The following is a 26873-nucleotide window of genomic DNA, read 5'->3' on the forward strand; positions in this document are numbered from 1 at the left end:
TGTATCTCCCTACTCTAATCTGTGCATAAATTGTAGCAAGTCAATGTGAAGACACACTCCCAACCTTAATAAACTTTGCAGTCACTTCTCCCCTTCACTTTACAGGTAGAGGTTGAATTATTACTCACCCCCTCTGAGGCCTTCACTGATAGATTTCCACTGATTTGCTTCTCTGGTTTGGCTGGTTTCTTTGCATTCCACCTGGTTTACACCCCTTGTGCTATCCCCTTCCCCCAATACTAAGTCTATATTAGAATCCTGCTGAGCATGGAGCCATCTTTAAAGTACAAGTTTCCCACCAGGACACAAGTGCTCTTCAGCAAATGAAGTCTGCTTGCCGGTAAGCCATTAGACCTCAGAAATTTGTTAAAGTGTTTACACTTGTAAAGTAACACTTACTTTTTGCTGCCCATTACTCTTGTCTTGGTGGTCCCATTGCTATACTCCCCCCCCCGGTCAAAACCCTAGAAAAATGCATCCATACCCAGGTGCTAAAATATCTCCTAGACAGCAACATCCTGTCACCTACTCAACATGGTTTCAGATCTGCCCATAGTACCACTACAGCCCTCCTCTGCTTCACAGACACAGTACACCATCTCAAAAACGAAGGCCTGCAGGTGTCAACTCTTTTTTTGGATATGTCCAAAGCATTTGACACAGTCTCGCACCAAATCCTGCTAAACAAACTAAACCAATATCACCTATCAATTTCCACTCTTACCTGGTTCCAAAGCTACTTAACTTAGGGCCACTACTATTCACAATCTTCACAAATGACCTCCATACCTCCACACAGCATGCATCTATCATTCGGTATGCAGATGATACTACCTTAATCTGTGCTGCACAAAATATTCCCACCCTCCTGCAAACAACTCAACTAGCATTATTGACATTGAAAACTACCATACCAAAGCCCAACTTATCCTCAATCCAAAGAAAACTCAGTTTATGGTTATAACCAGTCCTAACAAAAACACTGATAACAGTCAATTCATTATTTACTCCACAAATGCTACTCCAATTGCTCCAGTGGCACAGGCTAAGCTATTGGGAATAACCATAGACTCCCACCTAAAATTTGATAGTCATCTTAACTTAACTATTAAAAAAGTACATGCCAAACTGGGGTCACTCTACCGTATCAAACCATTTCTTGCCAACAACACAAGATCAGCCATTGCTCGCTCCCAACTTCTATCCACCCTACACTATTCATCTCCCATTCTGACTAATCTCAACAAAACTGAACTAAGCAAAATGGAAGCCTGCTATAACAGAATTGCCCACTTTGCTGCAAATTGCTCATATAGAAATCATCACTGTACTGCTTTGAGACAGCTCCACTGGCTTGAACTGCCCAACCTCCTAACCTACAATCAGCTCTGCCTCTGTCATTTTGTCTATTACCTCCCCAATAAGTGTCCTGCCCTCAAAAATATAGTACAACATCACTCAGCCAAAAGGACTCTTAGGTCATCAAGCAAACTACTACTAGAAGTCACCAACAGCTACAATAGCTTTGGAGACAAATTATATAGTAGTTCAGTGGCTAAAAAATGGAATTCTCTCCCCACTAGCATACAAAACACATCGTCCAAAGCCTCATTTAAAAATCTCATTAGGTAACATCTCAAGCAGAGTTGGCAGTGCCATGACTGCTCCCCAGGCTAGTGAAAGCAGATAAGGTACACATAATAAACCTAGAGTACTTGATAATAGTTTTCACTCTTACTCACAAACACTGGCTAAATGTATGTACTGTACCTGTGTACTATGTATGTATTCTACCTGTGTTGCAAATTTCAGTTGTACACCACAAATCTATTAATTACCTTTATTTTTAAATTAATATTTTCTTGTTTGTTCTCGCCACTGTAACTGTTGATGTTCTGCATACCACTGAAAAACATGTCTATTGTAATTTGTGTGTATACTGATCATGTCTAAATATCTACATGTATCTGTAATTTTTCTATATGGAGCTTTTCTCCTCGGACCTCTGCTGAAAAAGGACCTTTTCGGCTCAGTCAGACACCCCCAGTTAACAAATGTAAAATAAATAAATAATAACAGCCAGCACTGAAGGTAAGATAATAGCTAGCATGCACACAGTTAGAACAGAGGTACTGCATGCTTGAGCTGATGGTAGCTCAGGTAGAAGTAAACGATCCCACAGCACCTATCAAAAAGAGTAGAGGAAGTTCCCTGATGCTATGGCCAAATTTGCTCTAGAAGTATAAATAACACCTCAGGTCTCCCCTGAAAAGAAGCCACTAGTCTAATAGGTCTAAGCCAGTCAACAAAGAATGAATGAATGAACAAATAAACAAACAAATAAATAAATAAATTAATTAATTAATTAAACAGCAAGCTAGGATTGACAAGTGTCCCAGTCTAAGGAGGGACAGGCCTGTAAGTGATGGAAGTGAGAAGACAAGGCTGGCTTTCTTATCCTGTGATGTAGAAGTTGGCAAAAGTCACTGCCCATATTGGAAGGCCTTACAATGTAATCAGATGGACAAGGGCTAAGGGGAAGAGCTGAGCACTCTCTGTGTGTGCGGAAGTACACAATGGCTTCAGATTAGGCATAACAGGGTGCTGGATCACAGTCAGCAGCAAAAAGGGGGAGATAGTTATATGCACTCAGAGTTTCTCCTAACCCACATGGGTGATAGCCACAGTTCCAAACTCTTACTTATCTCTGTTATCCAGTATACTCCAACAATGCCAGGTGAAGGAAGGAATGAATGGGCCAACAACAGACAGGAGTTAACGGATATGGAAATGGAAAATGGAACAAAAATTATTTTTAAAAAGTTATAAATCGGTAACCATTTGAAATGTTAGGACCTTCTAAGAACCTCTGAGCAAGTCTCAAAATAAGGAGACTGAAAGGCCAAAAACAATGAACTTACATAAACCAGGTTTGAAATGGCCATTTTCTGGAATATTCCCTTTATTCCAAGGTTTGGAGATCTCAGAGTTGGTATATATAAAGTCAGGAGGGGCTTACCCTCTACATCAGGGGGTGCAGGCGTGCTTGCCTCCATGCAAAAATGAAGTTTAAAGGAGAGAGCAATAGTCACGATTTACTCTTCTCCTGAGTTTTCAGCCTTTTTTTCGGTTTGCTGGCACTCGATATTATGAGTGCTGACATTTCAAAAGGGAGAGTTATAAATCTCAAAAGGAAAAATAAGCAAATGATAACAAATACATTTTATTTGATGTGAGTAATTCAGTACATTTTTTACCAAAAAATGTTTCATATGCCTGCCTTATGCAGCAACTATGTGTGCAACAAATATGTGTGCCCTGCCATTAACCAAGGATTTTAAATAAGCATTAAGCAACAAATTAATTATTTAGTAGACACTTTTAAATAATAAGTGCAGTTGTTGCTGCATTAAGTTTTTTTAATGAAGGCTGTGCTAAACAACTGCACCACATGTTCATTTGACTTTTAGAACTGTCAGCCTTCCTACACCTAAATATTGGCTATCCATTTTATCATCACTAGCTTGAGCATGGCAAAACTGTTGCCAGTTTCTTAGTGACACTGGAAGTGCAAATCATTTAAAAAGCTATACTTCAATGTAACCACTTCAGATCTGAAAAGCATAACTTGGCAACTGCCTTAATTTTGTTTTTCCTGTAATTTATGGTTTTCCTTTAAATGCAGAATTTTGATACAAAATCAACTCATCTGTAATTCTACATTTAACTTTTTTTACTCACCTTCAGCAGGTTCAGCCATTTGAAGTACAAAAATGTGATCGAGCTACAAAAAAGACAATAGTAGAAAAATAATTAATTTAACATATACTGCTGAATATTTTTTAAATGTTCAGCACTACTTGGAAATCAAAAGTGTTCCATCTATTAACTGTTTTTTGGTTATCTTTAGAGGCAGTTTAATAAACTAGTTAAGTCATAGTAGGCTCTTAATATGAAGTATGCACTGCTTAGGAAGATAAAATTCCAACTCAACAAATAAGCATTTGAGAAAAAAAAAATCATGAGGGCTGTGAAACAGAACAAAGCAACTTGTATATCTGACTTTAAAATACCAAAATGAACTTTTATAGGACACATTTACACTGCCCAATAACATATTATGTGTCTTTTACATTTAATATACTTAAATGCCAATTCATCTACCTAATTAAAAAAAATTAAATAAAATATGATCTTATTTTTTATACATTATTTGGTTATATTTATCCATCAAAAAAGTGTTTTGTATTATTTGTTTGCACATGTAAGAAGAATCAAACATGCCATCAATGAAATGCAGTGCATATAAGGTATGGAACAGTAGTTTTTTGCAAAGGGGAGTAACTCAAAGCAATTTAATAAGAAATTATCAGAGATCAGGTATAGCACTATAGGTTATATTGGGTGCTCAGAACGGCAGTGTAGTTTTGAAAAAGGTTGTGTGTAGAACCCTTTCATGTGAAAAAACAGAGCAAGAGAATTAGAGAAGGCATACCTGGGATAGCAAAAAGAGGGTTAATGTTATTGGGTGCTTCAGTACACTATGTGATTAGAAGTGAACACCCTATCTGCAGACATAGCAGGAAACATAATCAGTCTGAGTTTCTTAGAGACAGCATCTCATGGAGACTTAGTAGTTGAGAGAGTCAGACAGACAGACAGACAGCAAAAGAGACAGGTAGGGAGGCGTAGTGTTAGACCAAGTGTACTTACATGGGGAGGGACAAAGTATTTCAGATGTGGAATTAAATATCTATTTTGTGAACAAGTGGTCTTCAAACATTCTGATAAATCAAGTCAATTAAGTTACAGTGCTGACTTCCAGAAGGGTAGAGTTACAAAACGTGGGGAGTGTTTAAAAAAAAAAGCATCAGACTGATAAGAAGACAGCAAGGAAAAACAATGGTGTTGAGCAAAAGCTGTCATTACAGAAACAGCAAGCCTTTCCTTGAAGCAAATATGCAAATTAGACCAAGAAAACCACAGTAATGAAATACCCTCTTTCATGGTTCAATTTATCAGTTGTGAGGAAAGTTATAACCAAGAGTTGGAAGAATAAAGCTACATCCTCTTTCAAATAATCCACAAATATTGCAACCAGAGCTTGTCATGAAATTATCACCATTATACAACGACCTCCCATTAATATTCTAAAACGTGCACGCTGATTGGTCAGTGTGCACGTTGTCGCCAGGACTTTTTCCATTAGTATAACTCTTTTTTTTAAAGCAACGGAGAATGCAAGATCTCCGTTGCTTTTTACACACTGTCTTGCTATGTTAAACGAGCTTAACATAGCGAGACAGCTTTAAAAAAAGTAACGGAGATCTTCCTATCTCCATTGTTTTTTTTAAAGGTGTCTCGCTATGTTAAATGGGTTCAACATAGCGAGACAACTTTATAAAAAGCAAAGGAGATTCTCTGTTGCTTTTTTTAAAGCTGCCTCGCTATGTTAAACTCCTTTAACATAGCGAGACAGTTTGTAAACAGCAAACGGAGATCTTATTTTCTCCATTGCTTTTGCCCACAGCTCTGATGTACTGCGTAAGCATACGCGTGTGCAGTACATCAGAACTGCCGCAGAATACCAGACAGCTGCGGAAGAGCAGCAAGGAGGCATTATACAATGCCATTATTTAAGAAAAGTAATTATTTTTTTTCTTAAATAATGTCATTGTATAATAGCAATAAACCACTTCTGGGTGTGGGTAATGCTGGATTTACCCACGGTTGTCTTTGTTTGGCCACTCGGGCTTCGCCCTCATGACCAATCCACACCAACCATGGGTAAATTCAGCATTACCCACACCCAGGCATGGGGTATTGCTATATTAAATCACGATCAACTAGAATCACCTCCTACTATAATACGTGGACAAATTTCAAGGAACCACTTGGTTAACAAACATAGCTATACTCATATCAACTGTAATGTATAGGAATCTTTTGAGATTCTTCATTGCTAGTAGACAATCTTGTATATAGCTAATGTCCTTACATTCACTGCTTCAGTATTCTTAACTATATGGCATTCCCTGCTGCGGAAGCTTGACATCCGGCCAATCTTCCAAAGACTTGTGAATTTAAAAGGTATGCCGAATGTTATCATATGCACCCTGTATAACGTAAGGCATAAAGGTGACATTCAAGCTTACCAAAAACAGAACTGCTTTGCTGCCTGTCTAAACGTATCATTTACACCATCAGTCTGTTTACCTGCATCTATTTTCTGTCACTTGAATGCATTTTCATTCGCCTGGGACTTCCTACACCTGTTTGTTGTTTTTGCAAGATGTGTCCCATTGGGGATTTTGTTTTTTTTCTTGTTTTTTTTTTTTTTTATTCCTTGAGGTTAATGTCATCCAGGAAGGGTAAATGCTAGTGTGGGAGACATATTCCCCATAGGGATCACCACAATAAGTGCCTTTTTTGCTTAGACACTTTTCATCACCATACGTCTTGTTCTGTTTGTCAGGCATTTGTTCCAAAACCCCCTTCGCAGTAGACTTTCTTCCCTTTCCTTGTACCTTAAGAACCAGTGTCTTAGGCTATTTGCTAAAGATACTATGGAAGGAATCTGCTGCCCAAAGGGTCAACCATTTGAGAAGAAGAAGGTGAAAAAGGTACGACTGAAATCTTCCACTGTCCAGCCTCTGCCAGATGTTTCTTCTGAGGTTGTTACAAACCCAGAGAAATGCCTGGATGTGTTGTCAGATTTCTTTGCCACAACTGTGTTGGATGCCAGGGAGGATCTAGCTGGCAGCATGTCTGAAGAGGCTTTGCAGGCATCCATCTCACATGTTCAGAGGGAACCATGATTGATTTTTTTCTGAGGGGCCAAGGGGAGTTCCTCAGTTTTTAGATGGGTAAGAAGTTCTTGCTTCAATTCTCGACTGTCATCCTGAACTTTAGCCTTCTCAGTATGTTTTGCCTTAAAAAAGAAACAAAAAATTAAACATGTTTCTTCTGCTTCAAGGGATCCACAAAGTGAGTGGCAGCTTTTACTCAGGGGTTATTTTCTGCCTTAATGTCCTTAGCCTCCTCATGAGGTTTCACTTCTTGCTCCTCCTTGGTCCTCTTCTCCTCTTAAAAGGCCTAGAAACCAGGATTCTTCTGAGGATGAGTCGGATACTGCTGATGAATCCCTAACTTATTCTACTTAAATTCCTTCTCCTTTGGACTATGGGTTAGAGGAGGAGGACTCTATTAGTCTTGATGTTCCTTTGAAGGAAATTTCCTTTGGGGACACACTCTCTAGGATGATGGATATTTAAGTGGGATTGTACTCAGGTCTCTGATATCCATAAAGGTACTATGAGTTATTGCAGTTGGACTCTCCTAAACCTGTGGCTAATCCTCCTGTCTTGGCTACTTTACTGGATGCTTTCTCCAACATCTCTCAGACTCCTGATTCTCTCCCCCCTGCTCCTAAGAAGCATGATAGGTTTTATATTAGGTTCCTGAGCTTTGTTCTTTTTTATATAAATGTCTTGCTGCTGACCCTTCGGTAGTATCCATCACCTCTGATAAGCCGTCTCAATTGCTTCTTTCATCCTCCATTTATGGGCATTCCTCAGTTTCCTCAGGAACATCTTCACTTTTTACCAGCGATTCTTCAAGATTTCTTGTCTCAGGGTACTATTCAAGAGGTGCCTGTTTCCAAAAGGGGGAAAGGGTTCTACTCCCGACTGCTCCTAGTGCCCAGAAAAGAGGGCTCTCAGAGACCTATCCTACACCTCTCTCGGCTAAACACTTTTCTAAAAGTGCTTTCCTTTTGGATGTTGTCCCTTCAGACTCTGTTTCCTCTCTTGCTCCCTCAGGCCTATATGGAGTCTTTGAATCTCAAAGATGTTTATCTCCATCTTCCAATCTGTACTCTTTTCAGGAAGGTTTTTGCATTCCTCTGTTGTTTCCTGGCATTTTCAATTCTCTGCTTTGCCCTTTGGCCTTTCTACTGCCCCACGGGTGTTCACCAAATGCCTTGCTCCTTTGATTGCATTTTACAGACTTCAAGGAATCCAAATATTTCCCTACTTGAACAACCTGTTGATTCAGATGTCGCTCCAGAGACCCTTTTGCAAAATCTTCATTTTGCCGTATCCCTTCTTCAGAGCCTGGGGTTCAGTATAAATTTCAAAAAGTCTTCTCTGACTCCTTCTCAGGATCATGTTTTTCTGGGTTGCAGGATTCAGATGGTGCCAGTGCTTGCATTACTGCCCCCTCCAAAGGCCTTAACTCTCATTTCTTTCTTTCACATTGTTCTTCTTCTGGCTTCCATTACTGGCAGGGAGTTTCTGAGAGCTCTTGGTTTCATGGCAGCCACCATTCCAATGCTCCCTCTATTCAAACATCACATGAGAAAGTTTCAGTTGTTTCTGAAGTCAGTGTGGCTTCAACATGCTCATCCTCTAGAATTTGTAGTTCCTCTTCTTCCTTGCCTCAGACAGGAACTTCTCTAGTGGATTCAAAAGTTGTTTCTAAATCCAGAGATCTCTTTTTATTCCCCTTTTTATCCCCCTCTTCCCTCTCAGGAATTGTTCATAGACACCTCAGACATGGGATGGGGGCAACTTTTGGCTCCCTAAAGGTACAGGAGGTGTGGTTACCTTGTCAGCAGATAGAGCACATCAATGTCAAAGAGATGAGAGCTCTTCTGCTGGGTCTTCAGGGCTTTCAGTCTCTCTCTTCTCCATGGCCTTTCAAGGTATTCACAGACAATACCATGATGATGTGATATATCAACAGATGGAGGAACGAGATCTTCTCTTCTTTGCTGGTCGGTACTTCTGGTATGGGATCTTGCTGTCAGTTGTCAAGTGACTTTTCAGGCAGTTTATATCCCTTCCAGTCAGAACATTGTGGCAGACACTCTGAGCATGTCCTTAACTCAGTCCCACAAATGGATGCTTTACAGGGATGGGTTTCTGGACATCATTTACCAATGGAGTACTCCTTATGTGGATCTTTTTGCCTCCCCTATGAGCAGACAACTTCCTCTGTTTTGTGCCAGAGTCCCAGGTCCTCTGGTATGGAAGGTGGCCATGCTCTCATTCTCTTGGAAAAGGATGTTTCTTTATGCCTTCCTTCTCCTTCCTTTCATTCCAAAAGTACTGTTCAAAATTCAACAGGATACTCCCAAAATCTTGTTGGTGCTCCCTTTTGGCCATGACAGCACTGGTTCCCTCTTCTTCTGCATCTAGCTAGGGCCATTCACCACAAATTACCTCACAGGGTGGATCTAATCACACAAGACAAGGGGTCTCTTATCCATACCCACCTGTCCACCCTTCACCTGACACTGCGGGTGATAGGATTTTAATTCCTAACAGACACCTTCTTTTCTGAGGATGTGCTACAAGTCCTACAGGAGGACAAGAAACCTACATCTAGGAAAACCTACTTATCCAAATGGAAGAGGCTTCCTTTTTTGTGTCTCTCTCTTAACCTGGACCCACTTACTGCGGATGCTCCTTTGGTTCTCTCTTATTTGTGTGAGTTGCTCAATACTGGTTTGGCCTGTTCTTTTATTCAGGCCATCTATCAGCTATCTCTGCTTGTCTGCCATTCTCTCTTCCTTTAGCTGCTAGATTTGAAGTAAAACAATTTCGTAAAGGCAACCTTAATATTAGGCTTCCCAGGAAGCTTGTTCCTCCTCCCTGGGATCTTAATTTTGTTTTGGAGAAGTTGACTCAGGCTCCCTTTTGGCCTGCTGTTTCAGCTTCCTTGCAACACTGTTTCTGGAATACTGTTCTTTTGTTAGCAGTTACTTCTGCCAGATGGGTGTCTGAGTTGTAGGCCATTATGGTTTGTCCTGCTTTTTTATTTTTCATGACGACAGAGTGTCCTTGCACACTAACTCTTCTTTTATGCTGAAGGTGGTTAATGAGCTATCTCTTAATCAGTCTATTAATCTGCCTACTTTTTCCCCCTCTCCACAAACTGACACTGAAAGGGTGCTGCATAATTTGAGCATGCATAGGCAACTTAGAATTTATTTGGATATGACCAAGGCTATCAGAAAATCTGATCAGTTATTTGTTTCTTTTCATCCTAGATCTTTGGGGATTGCTGCATCCGAGAAGACTGTTTCTTCTTGGATTTCTAAGGTTATTTCCTTTAGTTACACTTTTCATGGCAAAAGCCTTCCTTTTTCAATTAAGGCTCATTCTACTAGAGCTGTGATTTCTTCTACTGCTTTTTTCAAAGGCTTAGATACTAACTCTGTTCTTGATGCAGCTACCTGCATCATCCCCCCAGTAAGGAAACCTCTGTAAAAACGTCTCCAAAGCCAACGTCATGCTACACAAGTCAGAAGTGACAAACTTCATGACAGCCATGCAGACAGGAACTAAAAGTTCAACTGCTGAATCCTACACTAAGGCACTGTATGAGCACATCCACTCGTGCATGAATTGTGCCATCCCAAATAGAACCAAGATGCTTTCCTCCAAAAAAAGGACGCCGATCTGGTGGTCCCCTGCCATATACAAAATTTACAACAAAAGAAATAAACTGTTGCAGAAAAGAGAAAAATCCCAGGATGCAAAAAAACTCCCTTACCAGCCTCAGTAAGAAGCTGAGATCTCTCATAAAATCCTCCAAAGCTAGTTACGAAAATAAAATTGCCAAATATTCCAAAGATAGCCACAAGGCATTCTATAGCTATGTGAAGAATCTAAATGGCAATGCTCAGATCTGCTCTGAGCTACAACAGAATGTCATTAAATATACTGATCCCAAGGATACTGCCAATATCCTGGCAGATCGATTCAGTGCCAACTTTACTCCCCCTCTCACTCCCTAAAGGGCCCATCTCAATACCAAAAGATTACCAAATTATGGTGATAACAGCCACACAGATAAAAAACACACTCTCCAAAGCTAAGAATACAGCATCAATGGGACCTGACGACATCCCAGGCTGTGTACTAGATGAACTACAAAATGAACTGGCACCTCACCTAAGTGTCATGTTTAATCATAGCCTCACTTCAGGTTTCGTGCCCACTGAGTGGTGCACAGCTGCAGTTATCCCACTCCACAAGGGGGGATCTACTTTGGATCCTGGGAGCTACCACCCCATCAGTCTGAAGAGCCTGATCTGCAAGGCCATGGAATGCATTATCATGGAACTTATAAACAAAGACATTGGCAACCTTCAAACAATGGATCTCACCCAGTTTGGGTTTGTCAAGGGCCGATCTATTCTACTGAACCTGATTGACTTCTTCAAATCAGTCTCCAGAGCTGTAAACGAGGGTAAGGCAGTCCACACAGCCTATCTGGACCTTGCCAAGGCCTTCGACACCATTCCTCACTCTGGAATCATAGATAAACTTACTAAGTTGGGCATTAATCCCTACATCACTCGATGGGTTGCCAACTGGCTTACTGACAGAACCCACACTGTAAAAGTAGCCGACTCCAAATCTACCTCCAGACAAGTGACAAGTGAAGTACCTCAGGGTTCAGTCCTGGGACCGCTCTTGTTTGGCATCTACTTCTCTGAAGTACAGGCCAACACTAAGGGACTCTGGCTAATAAAGTTCACATATGACTGGAAGCCATTATTGAATTCCCAAATGATGTGGATATTCTACAAAAGGCCTTACAGAAACAGATGCTTGGTGCCAAAGCCATGGGCTCAAGCTCAATGCCAAGAAATATGTAGTTATCCCCTTTGGGAAAAAACATTTACCCATGAATTACCACATAGGTGGCAGTACACTAAACACTGAAAGTGTGATAAGAGACTTAGGGACACAGGTGGACAGTGGTCTCACCTTCGATAACCACATCGCCACAACAGTCAGGAAATCCTTCTATGTGGTGCACCTCATCACTAAGGGCTTTTCATCCAGAAAAAAGGAGGTCATTGTCCCACTGTACTCATCCCTCATTGGACCCATTATAGAATACAACTCCCCATTTGGTATGTACATCTCAAGACAACTGCAACAACTGAAAAGGCTGCAGAAATACCTCACTAAAAGAATCACAGGCCTAAAGCAGATGCCCAATGCTGACTGTCTAAAAAGCTCCAGCTATACTCTGTTGTATATCGTCTACTCAGAGGCAATCTCTGCTTGACATACAAGGCCATGTCAAACCCAGAGCTGTTGGACATGCTACACTTAAAGAAACCCCAATCCCACAGAGCCACATGCTCCAGGGATCTAAACCTTGTCATCACAATAAACAAAACATGCTGGAGGAATAAGTTCCTGACCCAGAGACTCCCCAGACTCCGGAACAGACTGCCTATACATGTCAAGCAGAGCGCCTCTTTGGCCCTCTTCAAAAGGAACCTTGACGATTGGATGGGAGATGGGAAATTTACCCCAGGGATCATGTCAGTCACCTTGCTAGACAGGGGTCCAGGGAAATAAATATTGTAGGAAGAAATAGCCAGGGAATTTTTATGGCTAGGCTTGTATAGGCCCTAGGGCCTATAGCTTCGTACCAACTTATGAACCTATGAACCTGGACTTCTGTGCATACCTTTACCAAGCACTACAAGTTGGATTTTATCTTTAGAGCTAGGGCTGGTTTTGTTAGTTCCATTCTTCATGGTTTTTGAGCTTTGGCACTCTCTCATATAGTTAAGAATACTGCAGCAGTGAATTTAAGGAAATAGTTCAGTTGTGTAAAATCTTACCATAACTGTAGATGTTCTTGCCTTCATTGCTGCAGTATTTGCTCCTCCATCCCCCTAGTTGTTTTCTTTCCTGGATGTACATGTCAGCTCTTGGGGTCCTTGGACTGGTGTTCTTCCTGGGGCAATCAGTTCTGTTTTTGGTAAGCCTGAACGTCACCTTTATGCCCTACATTACGCAGGGTGCATATTGTGATGTTTGGCATACCTTTTAAATTCATAAGTCTTTGGAAGACTGGCCAGACATCAGACTACATGGCAGAGAATCCCATATAGTTAAGAATACTGTAACAGTGAAGGCAGGGACATCTACCATTACGGTAAGATTATACACAACTGTACTTTCTTGTTTATTTTTGTTCCTATTGGTCTTTTTTATGCTCACAAATTTCTAAATGCAATTATTGTCATGATCAATTTGTTTAGTTAAAATCTAATAAAAACTTTTTTCAGAAAAAAAAAGAAAAACAACCGCAGTGGCTCTCTAGAGAGGCTGAAACTTAAATGGTGCTATCGTAAAAGGCCGTGTAAATAAACATGGAGACAAGATAAGACAATGAACTGATTAGAAACAGAAAGATAATGAGAACACGTCTTGAATAGCTAAGTTCAAATAGCAGAAAAGCCAGTGGACTTGGTTCAGGAAAAGATCTAAAACTTTTAATAAGTACAGAACTGAGTGAAAAAATACAAAATGAGAGAGAGTAAAGATGTCATGGGCATTTTTACTTTATTATTGCACTGATGGCCTGCCTGAAAATATATACCTGTTGCTTGCTGGTTTGAAATCTTTCAATACAGCTGCTCAAAACTTAACAGCTCTACCCTGAATTCTTTTGCTAACAGGAGATTGATAATAAACAGAATGGTGATACATATAGTTGCATGTGCATTTATGATACTGTAAATCCATGGGAATCAGAAGCTAAAGAAATGTCTTTGCATTTGTCTATGTCACTTTATAGACACAGTGATAGAGGATGTCACTTTACTTCACTGTACTTTATGGACACAGTTATGCACAATGTCACTTTATGTACACAGTAATGTACCATGTCACTTTATGGACACACTGACAGAAGATGGTACTTTATGGACACAGTGATACACCATGACACTTCTTGGACACAGTGAAAGACAATGGTAGTTTATGGACACTGTGATGCAACATGTCACTTTATGGACACAATAGTAAAATATGTCACTTTATGGACAGAAGTAATGCACAATGTCATTTTATGGGCACAGTGATAGACAATGGCACTTTATGGACACAATGATACATGATGATACTTTATGGACACAGTGATAGATGACAGTACTTTATGGATGCAGTGATGCACCATGTCACTTTATGGAGACAATGATTGATGATATTTTATGCATGATGTCACTTTATGGACATAGTGAATGAGTATGTCATTTTATAGCCACAATGATGCACAATGTCACTTTATGGACACAGTGATAGATGATGCCCCTTTATGGACATAGTGTACCCCAATCATTGATTTTTTTTCAGTCACTCAAAAAGATGCTGCTTCTAACTGATGAAGTCTTCACAGCAGGGATGAACAGATAAATGAATGACTGTGCACCTAGGGTTAGAGTACCTTAATGGTTGCCCTGGGATAAAGTAAACACCTGATGAACAAACAGGGTCAAATATATCAACTATTAAGAACAATTAAAGTATCAACTCTAACATTAGCAGCTAGGAAAGTTAATGTGAATTTTATGAGTACAGTACAGTTTGTCAGGTAGCTACAGTCTACAAAGGTGAAGTTATCGTGGTCATGCACTAAGATACACCCTCTGCACCAACATCTGCTGCAAAAAACTCAGCTGGAATTAAAGTGGAGAACAAAAATACCATAAAAGTTCTCTGTGATTCCACTTAGCATGAATCTCCAAAATCAACCTCAAAACTGGAGGTGAAATGTACTGCAGCAGCAGCAGCGGCATAGCTTAAAAAGAGAGGGGACTTAAGAAACGCAATAGTGGTAAGGGGTGTATTTGGGAAAATACATGGTTTAAGCTTTACTGTTGCTATTTTTCAAACATCTTTGCTAAGACCCCTGTTTTCATGTGCTATTGCCATGCTTCTTTTTCACATTCTTTACATATTTTTCATGGTGCTGTGGCCCATCCCTTAATTCATTATTCCTCCCTCGTTTGATGTTTCTTTGGTTCAAACCCAGAATAGCTGATCACCTGGCCTTTCACAACAGAGAACTGTTTCCAAATGCCTTGCAAACAACAAGGAACATGACAACTGTAATGCCATCATTCAGATATGCGATGTGCATTTATTTATTTATTTACTTATTTATTTATTCTGTTTTTTAACAAGGTGAGAGAACTCACCAAAAAGAACTTTTACAGCCATAACTCAGCAATGAAGTAAGAGAAATGTGTGTAATTCATAAACCTAACAGAAAAAAACCTCCCACAGGATTAACTGAGATGTGCAAGCCAGCAGAAAAAAAACAGACCTAATAAAAGAGCCAGACTACTGATGCATAATATTAAATAAATCAATAAATACTAGCTATGGTTCAGACAAAGCTCCTTTAATTTCTCAGGGTTTCATCCTGAGCTGCAGGATATTTTTAGGTCAAATACAGTTGTTTTATTTTATATTTTTTCAAACTCTGATTAAAGCTGCTCAGAGAAAACAACTAACATCTCATTGCTGTACTTGAATGACTTCTTCGGGTGATGCATAACCAAGTCTGAATAAACCATTTTAAAGAACATTCATGTGCTCTGCTGAGACTGCATTGATACATACTTTTCTGAACTAAACTAAAAGCCATATAAACATAACCTACTAAATAAACTTAGCACTTCTTAATTCCCACAGGTGCATTGCTTTTCACCACCGTGGAAAGACATTTTAAGGAAGACCAACATTCTAAAGCTGGCCTGAGACTGGAGAGTAATAAAGTGAGCATTTAGAAGAGCTCCTTGGGATGTCCCATAGGAGACTGAATATAGCACTCCATGAAAAAATAGCACCTCTCTACTACACTGAAACTGCATTGATTTTATTGTTTTATACAGGGGACATTCCAATTTCTCTACACAGAGTGGAATAGACCAATTCCCGACCATCCACCCAGTCGGGAATTCTTTTAATAGAGCTTGACTTTCTAAACCAATCCTCCTTTAGAGTTTTGCCAAACTTGTTAGACTAAAATAGTTTTTTCCACCCTGTACAGGAGGGGACCACTCTCACATTTCTGGGACACTGCTTTTGCTCTTTTCAATCAAAGATAAATCCATAAATAATCCGAGGCAAAGGTCCTGAATTCGAAAAACTTTAATTGTTGTCATTTTTTCACTTCAAAAGTTGACATGAACTAATATGCATTTTCAAAAGTAAAGAATCTGCAACTGTGCTGATCATTTGTTGTCTGGAAATCTCCAGCTTTCCCCAAAAATCGCCAATTTTAGATGGGAACAGGCAATCTTTTTGCCAGAATCAGCAATGTCACTGAAAAAATCAGGTACAGTTGAGAGGTAAGCCAGACTGGCAATGTCTTATGATGCAGTTTCCTCTATCTTTTTGAGGAAATATAGGAGAGGAAAGGGTAAGAAAGTAAGACAAACTTCAGACGGAAAACATAAAAAAGTTAGCATATGATGAAGACAGGAAAAAAGTTAAATTTCGTTATTTCAGCTGTCATTTTTTAGTGGCCATATTTACTGTGTCTATAAACAAGTTTCTAATGAGACTACATTTAATTAACAAAAATATATAATGAAGACAGTATGGGAATAAGATTAAAGTACTGAAGAGCAAAAACAGATGCATACCTGTATGCCCGAATTTCATAAATCTCTCCATACCTATAGTAAATCCTGAAACAAGTCATTTAAAGAGCTGGCAATTCAAGTCTTCTAAATACCATTAAATTGGTGTATTTGTCTCTTTATATATCATTTGCAGTTACTACCCTCCTAAAATAAACAAGACTAGCATTGTATATAAAGTCCATTTGACAGAAGTCTTACACATTCTCACTCTGTAGACCTCCATGGTGTTCTGTACCTCTTAAATACACCAACTAGTGAGTAGAATGCCATAAATGCCAGATAATACAGCTGCAACATTTCTGCAGCCTTCACTGAGAAATCACTCCTGACAGGTCTATGATCCTTACCCAATCTTTCTCTGTTTTCATAGTTAGATTTCCTTTAGTTTCTGCTTTCCAAGCATTCTGTGCATCAAAATAAATAAATAAATCAAGACGTACCTCTGCCAGATATTCAAGGCCTGGTGGCACATCAGTTGCAGCTGGCTGTAACTGCAGATCTGCTTCCAGTGGCTGCTGTCCTTCTTGATTTTTAGTAGTAAACCCCTCAGAAAGGGGAGGGGGGCATTGTGGTATAGTTGTAACTGTTGGGAGGGGTGAAGCATGGGCACTGTAACCAACCTGAGGTGGTGGATTATTTGTATCTACAGGCATATGATCAGGAGGTGGGGAAGGGTAGCCAGGTTGTGCTACACCATTTGGTGCTGAAGGATAATCACCCTGCTGGAGAGTTGGGTTCTCGGTTTGTGGGCCACGATAACCTAAATTTTAACAAAAAAAAAAAATTAATCTGAGGTACCATAGAATTAATTATTCTTTCAGCAATGATACACATTTACTAATTTAGTGACAAACCAAAAAAAAACATCACAAATCACATGCAACATCAACCAAAATGAAAAAAAAAATGTGAGGATGCAACCAGTGTGCTCTAGACACATTGTGATTTATTAAGCAGTTTTGCCTATTGCAAGTGAGATAGAGTTTTCAGAATGAATATAAATCAGGATACACTCATACTTTTAATACCGGGTAATCATGTGATCAAGATCACATGCATCTTAGTGCTTTGAAGCACATTAAAATTGATAATTTGAAAGAGTAAAATTAAAAAAAAAATTGCAACATATTTAAAATAGTTAAAGATTCTTCATAATCATGAAAATAGAAAAAATATGTAAAAAAAAAAGTATGTTACAGTTTAGTGACAAGTAATGGCAGTCCTTAATCTTAAAATACTGTTAATAAACACGCAATTTATTCCAACCAGTGCAGTGGCACTGAATTTAATTTAGTAAAATAATTCAATAAATTCAAGCAAATATTTCCAATTGCTTTCCTTCTGAGGCAGAGACAATTTTTCAATAATACAAAATCTAAATCTAGTGAAACCATCAAAAATAACAGAATGTGTCTGCAAACACTTTGCAATATCATTGAGCCTTGTACTGTATAAGTGTCGATTATAGGTTCATAGGTGTATACTAGGCTAGCAACCACAGGTTCTTTAAGCCTAGCCATGTATCCCAAATAAATATATCTCCTAAGTTCTCATTCGGTCCTACCAACATAGAGTACATGACATGAATCACAAGTACCACATATACCAGCCCTTTTATGTCACACTTAAAATTGCTCCTACAAAGAATTTTGTAATATACAGACATTTCTATCCCTGTACCCTCTAAAGCAAAAAGGGCACTCACCCCAGACAGCATACTTACTCACCTTAATGGTTTCATTTTGTTGTTTTTCATGAAGGGAGTGTTCTCTAACATATTTTGATGTTTCTTCCTCTTTTAAATGCAAAATGGATGTCAGACCTCAATCTATTTACCAAGCGTGGATTAGAACCTACTACCATTTCCCAGTTCTTTAAAAAGATCTTTTTGATCTTGGGAGCATGGTAAGAAAAAGTTAGAATCATAAATGTCATAAAAATAAGAATCCAGGTTAACAATGGTTGAACAACGGGTAGTCAAAGGACCATTTAAAGCAGTACCACCCCTCAATAGATTAAGGTTAAGCTTCCCTGTCTCTTTGTAAGAACCACGGTCTTAACATCTTTCAGCAAAGTTTGGGGGTACCATAAATTAAGAACATATCAACCAAGATGCTCAATTTTTTAGTGGTCTCTGGAGGTTATATGAGACATCCTCACCATTTGTCCCTTAACCAAACCCACCTTCTGATTAAAAGGATGGCAAGTACAAAAATCCAAATTGGAGTCAGAATAGGAATTTGCAGTAAATAGCAGACTCAAAACAATTATAAAACATTTTTGTAAATAGTGACTTCCAAAAAATTAATGAAATCAACTGAACAGTTATATGTAAAGTGTAAAAAGTCAGTAGTAGAACGGAGATATTCCAAAAAGTTAGCTAGTATAATTTATAGTAATAAAAATAATAAAATAATGTAATAATGTTATCTGATTTTTATAAGGTATCAGTTCAATACTATGAATAAGAACAAAAATCATTTTTATTTTTTTATTCCAAAAATAATAATTATGGACATACAGACAATGACAACAGGGTTAATTTTAAAATTTGCAGAAAAATAACAAGTTCACTTTTCCTGGAAAATATTTATTTGGAAACTCCTACATTGGGCGTTTTATAAACAGAGAAAATAACTAAAAAAAAAACATAGAAACACATGTCGGAGATACAGTTTGGAGTACAAAGCTTATTAGAACAATATTTTTGAATGTATTATGCCTTCTGAATTTTTAGAAAGTTTTCCATCATTTTGTTATGCTCTTTGGACAGATCAATCTGTTCTTACTCAATTGTTAGTATTATATAATATTTTACACATTCTATTTAATTTTGCAATTCATTATCATTTAAATGATGCAACTATTACATGGTTTTAGCAGCAAAGATTTAGTACTTTGGCTGTTTTGTAAGGGTCAGTTGTCTTGATGCGTATTTAAAAGGTTTAAGTGTATCACCTGTCTTGATGTTTTGAGAAAGTCTTGAGATTTTGGTGAATTAAATCACTTAATCTAATAAACAGTTGTTATCCTGCAAAAACCTATAGCATTGTTTTCTTGGGTCTTAATAGTTTTTAAGTTATTCATTGTTCCCATTCTGTTTTGTGTTTGTTTATCAATTACCAAGAATATGTTTTTCGGTTCAAATCATTGGAATAATTTCCCAGGTGACCTCATGTTGCTGCTTCAACAGCACAGCTGTTATGTGCGTAAAACACTAGAATAAGTGAATTCATGTGTGCAGTCCTGTACTTTTAGAGGTGAAATTTCAGTGTCTAACTTGTACAGTCACAATTTTTAATGGCATTCTTATAGCAATATATTTGCCAAAGTAGATAAAATGTGCAAAAAAAATAATTAAAGAATGTGTTCTAAGAGATTTAGAAGGGGCATAGTAATATACAAAGAAAATTGCACATAAGGGCGTGTGTGACAACCAGCAGCCATCTGGGTCAATATCAACTACTTTTTGCACAAATAAGTCATCTGTTTTGAATGACAATGCTAACTTTTTTTAATCCTTTACCAAGAAGTTTGGAACAAACAACTAAAAGACAAAACATACCTCAGCCAAACTCAAATTACAATTTTGTGGATTTCTACCAAGTTTCATTTTCAGCAATGATACATTTTGGGTGACCAATTAGGTGTTGTGAACGAATGTGTGTCTGACAGAAAGTGGTTTTATTAATGAAGAAGGCACATACTGACCTGAAGGTACTGTTAAAATTGTTGCTGATGGTGATTTTAAGATTTACAGTTTAGCCATCTTGACATTACCTCTACACATTTAAGTATGTTTAAAAGGGGTTTTCCTTTTGTCCCTTCTTACTGAGCTGATATTTTGCAGATCCTTACTAACCTTAAAATGTTTACATGTAAATTGAATCACAGTCTGCTTTTTGAAACGAATGTACAGGCAAATCTAGTGATACAGAATGTTTTAGGTGGTTCAGTTTATTAAATCCTCCTTTAAACCCTTAACTATAACTCTGTGAACAAGATATTAGAAAGCAGTCTTTTTCTATAAGGTCCATTTTCACAATTTCCATGTACCACAATGAACATTATTTTTTCACATATTTAGAAGCAGATCTTTGAGACTCATGAAGCCAGACAAAGGGGAGAACTAGTCACTCTGAATTTTATAGATTATGCTTCTAAAATGTGTATAAGTTCAATAGATCATTCTTATAAACTGTGTTTATTAGCAGTTGATGTCAATTACCATGTAAAAGGGACTAGAAATTATTCATATTGCATATGCCAATATCAATCTCATTTTGAAGGATTTAGTTTTGCAAGGCATTATTTCTAAAGTTTTGCTTGAATTTTTATTTGTGATGGTTCCCATACTGCCTACAATTTTTAACATTGCTAAAATTAATATAAACAAACATAATCCTCACTTCTGTCCCTAAGTGTCTGCAAATGGTTCCATCATTGAGTCCTTGGTCATTTTTGTTACTCAGAAATTAAAGAATCTTTTCCTTGATCACAACCATATATTAGAGACTCTCCACACTTGCTAGAGTGTATTTCCCAGGTAAAGTATACTGAAGATGTTTATTTGACACAGTTGACATTAAAGATTTCTAGACTGTTATACCCCACTCTCTGGGCATGGATTGGTTTACTGAAATGGCTATTCAATATGATGATTTAAATAATGTACATATTAGACTAATAGAGGTACTTATGCAAATAACATTAAATGACAACTTTTTATGTTTTTATAGTAAATATTTCTACCAATAGACAGGAGTAGTTATGAGAACAGTTTCTGCTCCCACTCATGCTAATTTATTGCAGCTTTTCTGGGGAAATAACACTATATATTTATAATCCAGTATGTGTTCAATTTACAGATATACATGTGGTGCTAAGATAATAGTTTTATTCTGAAGACTGGTGCCCAAAAGGAACTGAAAGATTTTTTTTAACTGAAGAATTTTTTAAAAAATTGTTCTTCTTATATCTGACAATGTTATACATTATGTTGGATGCTAATATTAAGAAAACCAGATCAATTAAATATTTCAGTCTTCTCTTTACAAAATAGCTGACCCCAAGTTCATGGCATAGGTTCATACTAGGCTAACTGCCCTTGCAAGCCATTTTAAGTCTAGCCAGTTATCCCTTGTGATACTCAAACTCTGCACCTTATGTTTGTAAGGCAAATACCTTAACCATTAGGCCACCTCCCAACTGTCCCATAAATCAATAAGTTAAAAATAGTTTATTACAAAGGGATTACCCATCTTTTTGTTTGAACAAGTAATTAATAACAGTGTTGAATAAAGACAAGATAAGTAGCAACCTATGTTGTTTCTAACTTGTCTTTCATTAATTTAACCTTTGTTAAACAATTCAACATAGACTTAGATTTATTATACATTTTCAATAGATTAGATTTATTATATATCTTTTTCAATAGATGCAAGTAATACTAAATTTAAGTTAGAGACCTATTGGGATCTGTTTTCACCTCTGAATTAATTACTAAATTAGGCTGTTAGCCAAAAAAAAAAACTTTAGAAGAAATAGTAATATTAAAGGTACTATAGAACATAATAAAGGAGTGAGAAGTAACAATCAGAATAGAATATCTAGATGTAAACACTGTAAACTGCATATTTATGATATTACAAATGTCAGTGTCAAAAGTTATTCTAAGACTATTTCATACAATATCCGTTTTTACTATGGACAGTGCAGTGGTGCAGCATTAGCGTTGTCACCTCCCAGCAAGAGGTGTACCAGTTTGATTCTCGGCTGGGGTGCCGTCTGTGTGGAGTCTGCATGTGCTCCCTGTGTTTGTGTGAGTTTCCTCTGGGTGCTCCAGTTTCCTCCCACATTACAAAGACATGCATCTGGAACACTTTTCCCCGGGGCTCTGCTGAAAATTGGCTTCATTCCAATTCAGACTTTCCCAATTAACAAATGTTAAAATAAAAATAAAAATAAAAAAATTGTAACAGCAAAGGAGTTGTTTATTTAGCCAAGTGTCTTACATATGATTCTTTTTATGTTGGTAAAACTGAAAGATCAGTCTGGATTAGGATATGAACATTGTAATGATATAAAGAACAAAGACATGAACAGTGCTCTGTTTAAACACTGTATTAATTATTATAATTTAAAATTTTTTTTTTACAAAAATACCATTAATATGAGAAGAGGTGTTGGAAGAATTAACTTGAGTTATTGAATAATTTTGGCAATTTTGCCTTAAAGCCATCAATTTGCTGGGTTTAAATGACCATGCATCTTTAAATCACATGTTAAGGTGGAGTATACAAAAGTGCATCACCTAATAAAGTTGTTATCCTACAGAGGGTTATAGTATTTTTTCTTAGTTCTTAGAATTCTTTTATGCTATTCATGGTTTCCTGTTCTGCTTTGTGTTTGGTTATCATTTACGACACAACGTATTCATCATCTGCTATGTTTCATGGAATGTTTACAACAAAGTTATTACTATAAGTTTCATACTGAGCTTCCAATGTATCACTATGAACCCTATTTTGAGCACCTGTTGTGAGACCATAACCCTTTATGTTCACTACCCACCTGCAGATGATAGAAATCCTGTACCCCTTATGACAGTTAGACCCCTATCATGAGAAAATAATGTTTTACTGTATCTTCCATGTGAGATCTGTTATCCACATTTAAGGGTAGGGTCGAGAGACGTTCATAGTTGGGGATTTTTAAGTATTCATAGTGAGGAAATCCTATCAATGGCAGAATATATATGCAACATCATACACATCACTGTGCCAAGTCACATACCTTCTCTAGACCCCTTACCAAAAACGACACATAAAATACATATAAAAATATATATATAAAAAACACATATATTACTAATCACTATAAAACATATATAAACAATAATAATACATAATATATAACATGATAATACAAGGGCACTAAAAACTATAGTCAAAGGGGACTACCACGTAGCCTCTGAGCTTTGAGAGCAGTTTTCAAAGGAACATACTCATTCAATCCACACTCTCTAGTAGCACCCAGTCTTAAAATCCAATGTAATTCCTCCAACACAGTGTAATATAATATATATATATATATATATATATATATATATATATATATATATATATAAAGAGAGAGTCTACTTCAGACCATCGAAATACCACATCATCGAATCTTTAAACATTCAGCCGAAAAGAACAAAATCTGATAACATTGTAGGCTGACATTATCTAAACTGAAAACATCAAACCAAGTACACAAAACTTATTAAGGATGATCGCCCTGTAGTTAGAATGCCTTCACCATTTAAAAACATCATCTAATAAAAAAAAAAATACCTGTTTAATAAGTTATGCAGGGGGGGCAAGCCTCCCTGCACCCTTCATACCCCCTGTAAATTATATATACCAAGTCAGAGACTGCACTACAGTGGGGTAAAGGTAAATTTCCCGATCCCCACTGTACTACATTCTCCCTTGCAAATGTTGAAAAGCAATTTTTTTTATGTTTAATACTCATTAAATGCAGAAGCTGCTCTTATGACTGCAGAGCAATCTCCATTCCATACTTCTGTGTACTACCTGACATGAGCAGTACCTGGTTTGATTTTTCAAGTTTCAACAATGTCAGCCTTTGATGTTATCAGCTTTTGTTCTTTACAGCTCAATGTTTAAGATTCGATGATGTGATATTTTGATGGTCTAAAGTAGACCAATGTGTATATGTATATATATATATATATATATATATATATATATATATATATATATATATATATATATATATATGGGTTACCCTCAGATTATCGAACATTCAAATGATCGACACTGATATGAGGAAGACCATATCATCGAACATTTAAATGTTCGACAATCTGAGGGTTTAAAATTGGGGATAGATACTAGACAAATGAGGTTATCTAGTGATCCCCGTGTATTCCAGTCACCCCCATTACCTAAATATACCATCTCCGAGATCGCACTATATTCTGGTAAGGGGAAATAATGGAATACGGACCTCCATACAGCGCAGAACAGGAATACTTCTTGTTACTGCAATGTAGTCCGTTTTCGGAGTTGGAATATTTAAGTAGGGGATTATGGGGGGCACAGCCCTCCACATGGGGGGTGCAGGGAGGCTTGCCCCCCCTGCTATAAACAGTTTACTTTTTTTGGATTAGGTTTTTTTATTTACTTTTACATTGTCGAACATTTCAATGTTCGATAATATGGTCTCGATCATATCAGTGTCAAACATTTGAATGTTCGATGATGTAAAGGTAACCCATATATATATATATATATATATATATATATATATATATATATATATGTATATATATATATATATATATATATATATATATATATATATTGGTTTACTATTAAAATGTCTAGGTGACTTACCTTGACTGTGAAAAGGTCGAACATGGAGGTGCAGAGAGGCAATTCCTGTTGATTACTCTCTCTCTCTCTCTCTCTCTCTATATATATATATATATATATATATATATATATATATATATATACATACATATATCACAAAAAAGGTGGTCTCTGTGCCAAACCACAAACAAATAAATAAACAAAGGCACAGCTGTTCCAGCTATAACGTAGGAATACTTTAATTCACGAACCACAGAAGGTATACTTCACACAAAATAATGCTGCTACAGTTGTCCTATACGTTTTCGTTAGCTAACTTCATCAGAATGAAGTAACCACATAAATTCCTCCCTATATATACGTATGTGATTTAATTTAATCCAACCCATTAAATACACTTAATTGAATATATAATGTCGAACAGCATAAATATGAAAGAGAGGCTTCTACTGTAAAATTTCAACTGTTGCTAAAATCACAACCAATAAATAATACATATAATATGATTAGTACAAGTAAAACATATAAATAAGTTATATAAATAACATATACAAATGTTAGAAAATATATAACTTAAAAAAGATACAAACTTTTTTTAAAAAAGCTCCTGAGTGCTATAATGGATGAGAATTTTGTGCAATAGCACCATCTTGTTGTGATAATTGATACAATTAATACAAAAGGTACAGTTAGTTTTTAGAATAGGGATAAATAGTTATTATTTTAATAGTGGATGTTGTTATTCAACGTTCAGCATAAAATGAATCAAAAATGCTTATAAAAATGTATATATATGTAAAAATATATATATTGTATTATAATTTTGCAGATCTTAATTTCAAAACAGGTTTTAGGGAAACCATTTCATTCAGGCCAGGGGGGCTAATGGCATCTAATATTATTTGTCAGTATAATTATTTGCATTCTAAACAAGCTTCCCATGCTCCTCCCCTAGGATCTACAGGAACTACTTCTATAACAAAGAACTGAAATTTCACCTGATCACATACTAGTGTGTGTTTGTATAAGGCATTATTAACATTTCCTTTCCTCATGTCATAATTATGTTCATATATCCTTTGCTTTAATTTTCTCTCAGTTTTACCAATGTAGAAGGAATCACATGCTTCACATACTGCAGTATATATTAACCCACTAGTGTTGCAATTTGCAAAGCCCTTAGTTATAATAAGTCTACCTCTACTTTTTAAAAAATGTTTATTACTTTCCTTCACATTACAGCAATAGGGACAGCTTCCACACTTACTTGCCCCTTTCTTGTGGGATTTATGTGGCTCCTTCTATAATTTTCTTAATGTTACGACATTTTCTATATGTTAATCTAAGAGGTTGTTCAAACTTCAGCTTCAAATCCATTAGACTGGCAAATTTATTCCATTCCTTGTTAATAATGTTTCTAACCAAATAAAACTCATGGATTTAATTTTAAAGAACAATTTTATATATTTTCAGGGAGAGTACTATAGGCAATTAAAAGGGGTGGCAATGGGTACACACTGTGCACCCACATATGCCAACATTATTTTATTATATTGGGAGAACAAGTTTGTTTTCAATTCAGAGTTCCAACAGTGTTGGAATTACTATGGACATTTTTTGGATGATATATGTCTTTTCTGGAATAGTACAATGGAAACATTTTCAGAATTTTATGAATTAATTTTAAGTACGACAGAATTTTTAAAGTTTACTTATAATGTTGATTTCAGTGAGCTTTGTTTTTTAGATGTTAACATTCAGAGAACCACCACAGGTTTTAAATCTAAAATTTATAGGAAAGGAACCTTTTCTAACACATACTTACACTACACTAGCTCTCACCCGCCACACCAAAAGAAGGCAATTGTTAATGGACAGTTGGTGAGAGCAAGTAGAATGACCTCGGATGAGCATGATTTTAAACAAGAATGTGAATATATTGTTAACATGTTTAAGGAAAGGGGCTACCCAGGTGATTTTTTACAAAACATTATTGAAGAGGTGGTTAAGGC

The 26873-nt window shown here is 36.9% G+C and overlaps 1 protein-coding gene across 1 annotated transcript in view; it reads right to left on the reverse strand.

The window, feature by feature from the left end:
* The window catches only part of LOC122806524 (phospholipid scramblase 1-like), a 194500-nt gene that overhangs the window by 163576 nt on the left and 4051 nt on the right, over positions 1–26873 (reverse strand). The window contains exons 2-3 of the mRNA XM_044077025.1: positions 16918–17237; positions 3742–3784 (exon numbers count right to left, since the gene is read on the reverse strand). Of these exons, the coding sequence (XP_043932960.1) occupies positions 3742–3784; positions 16918–17237 (363 nt within the window). The remainder of the gene's footprint in view (positions 1–3741; positions 3785–16917; positions 17238–26873) is intronic.

This window comes from Protopterus annectens, chromosome 7.part0, assembly GCF_019279795.1.
Source record: "Protopterus annectens isolate FY-2018-M chromosome 7.part0, PAN1.0, whole genome shotgun sequence".
In the NCBI taxonomy this organism is placed as follows: Eukaryota; Metazoa; Chordata; order Ceratodontiformes; family Protopteridae; genus Protopterus; species Protopterus annectens.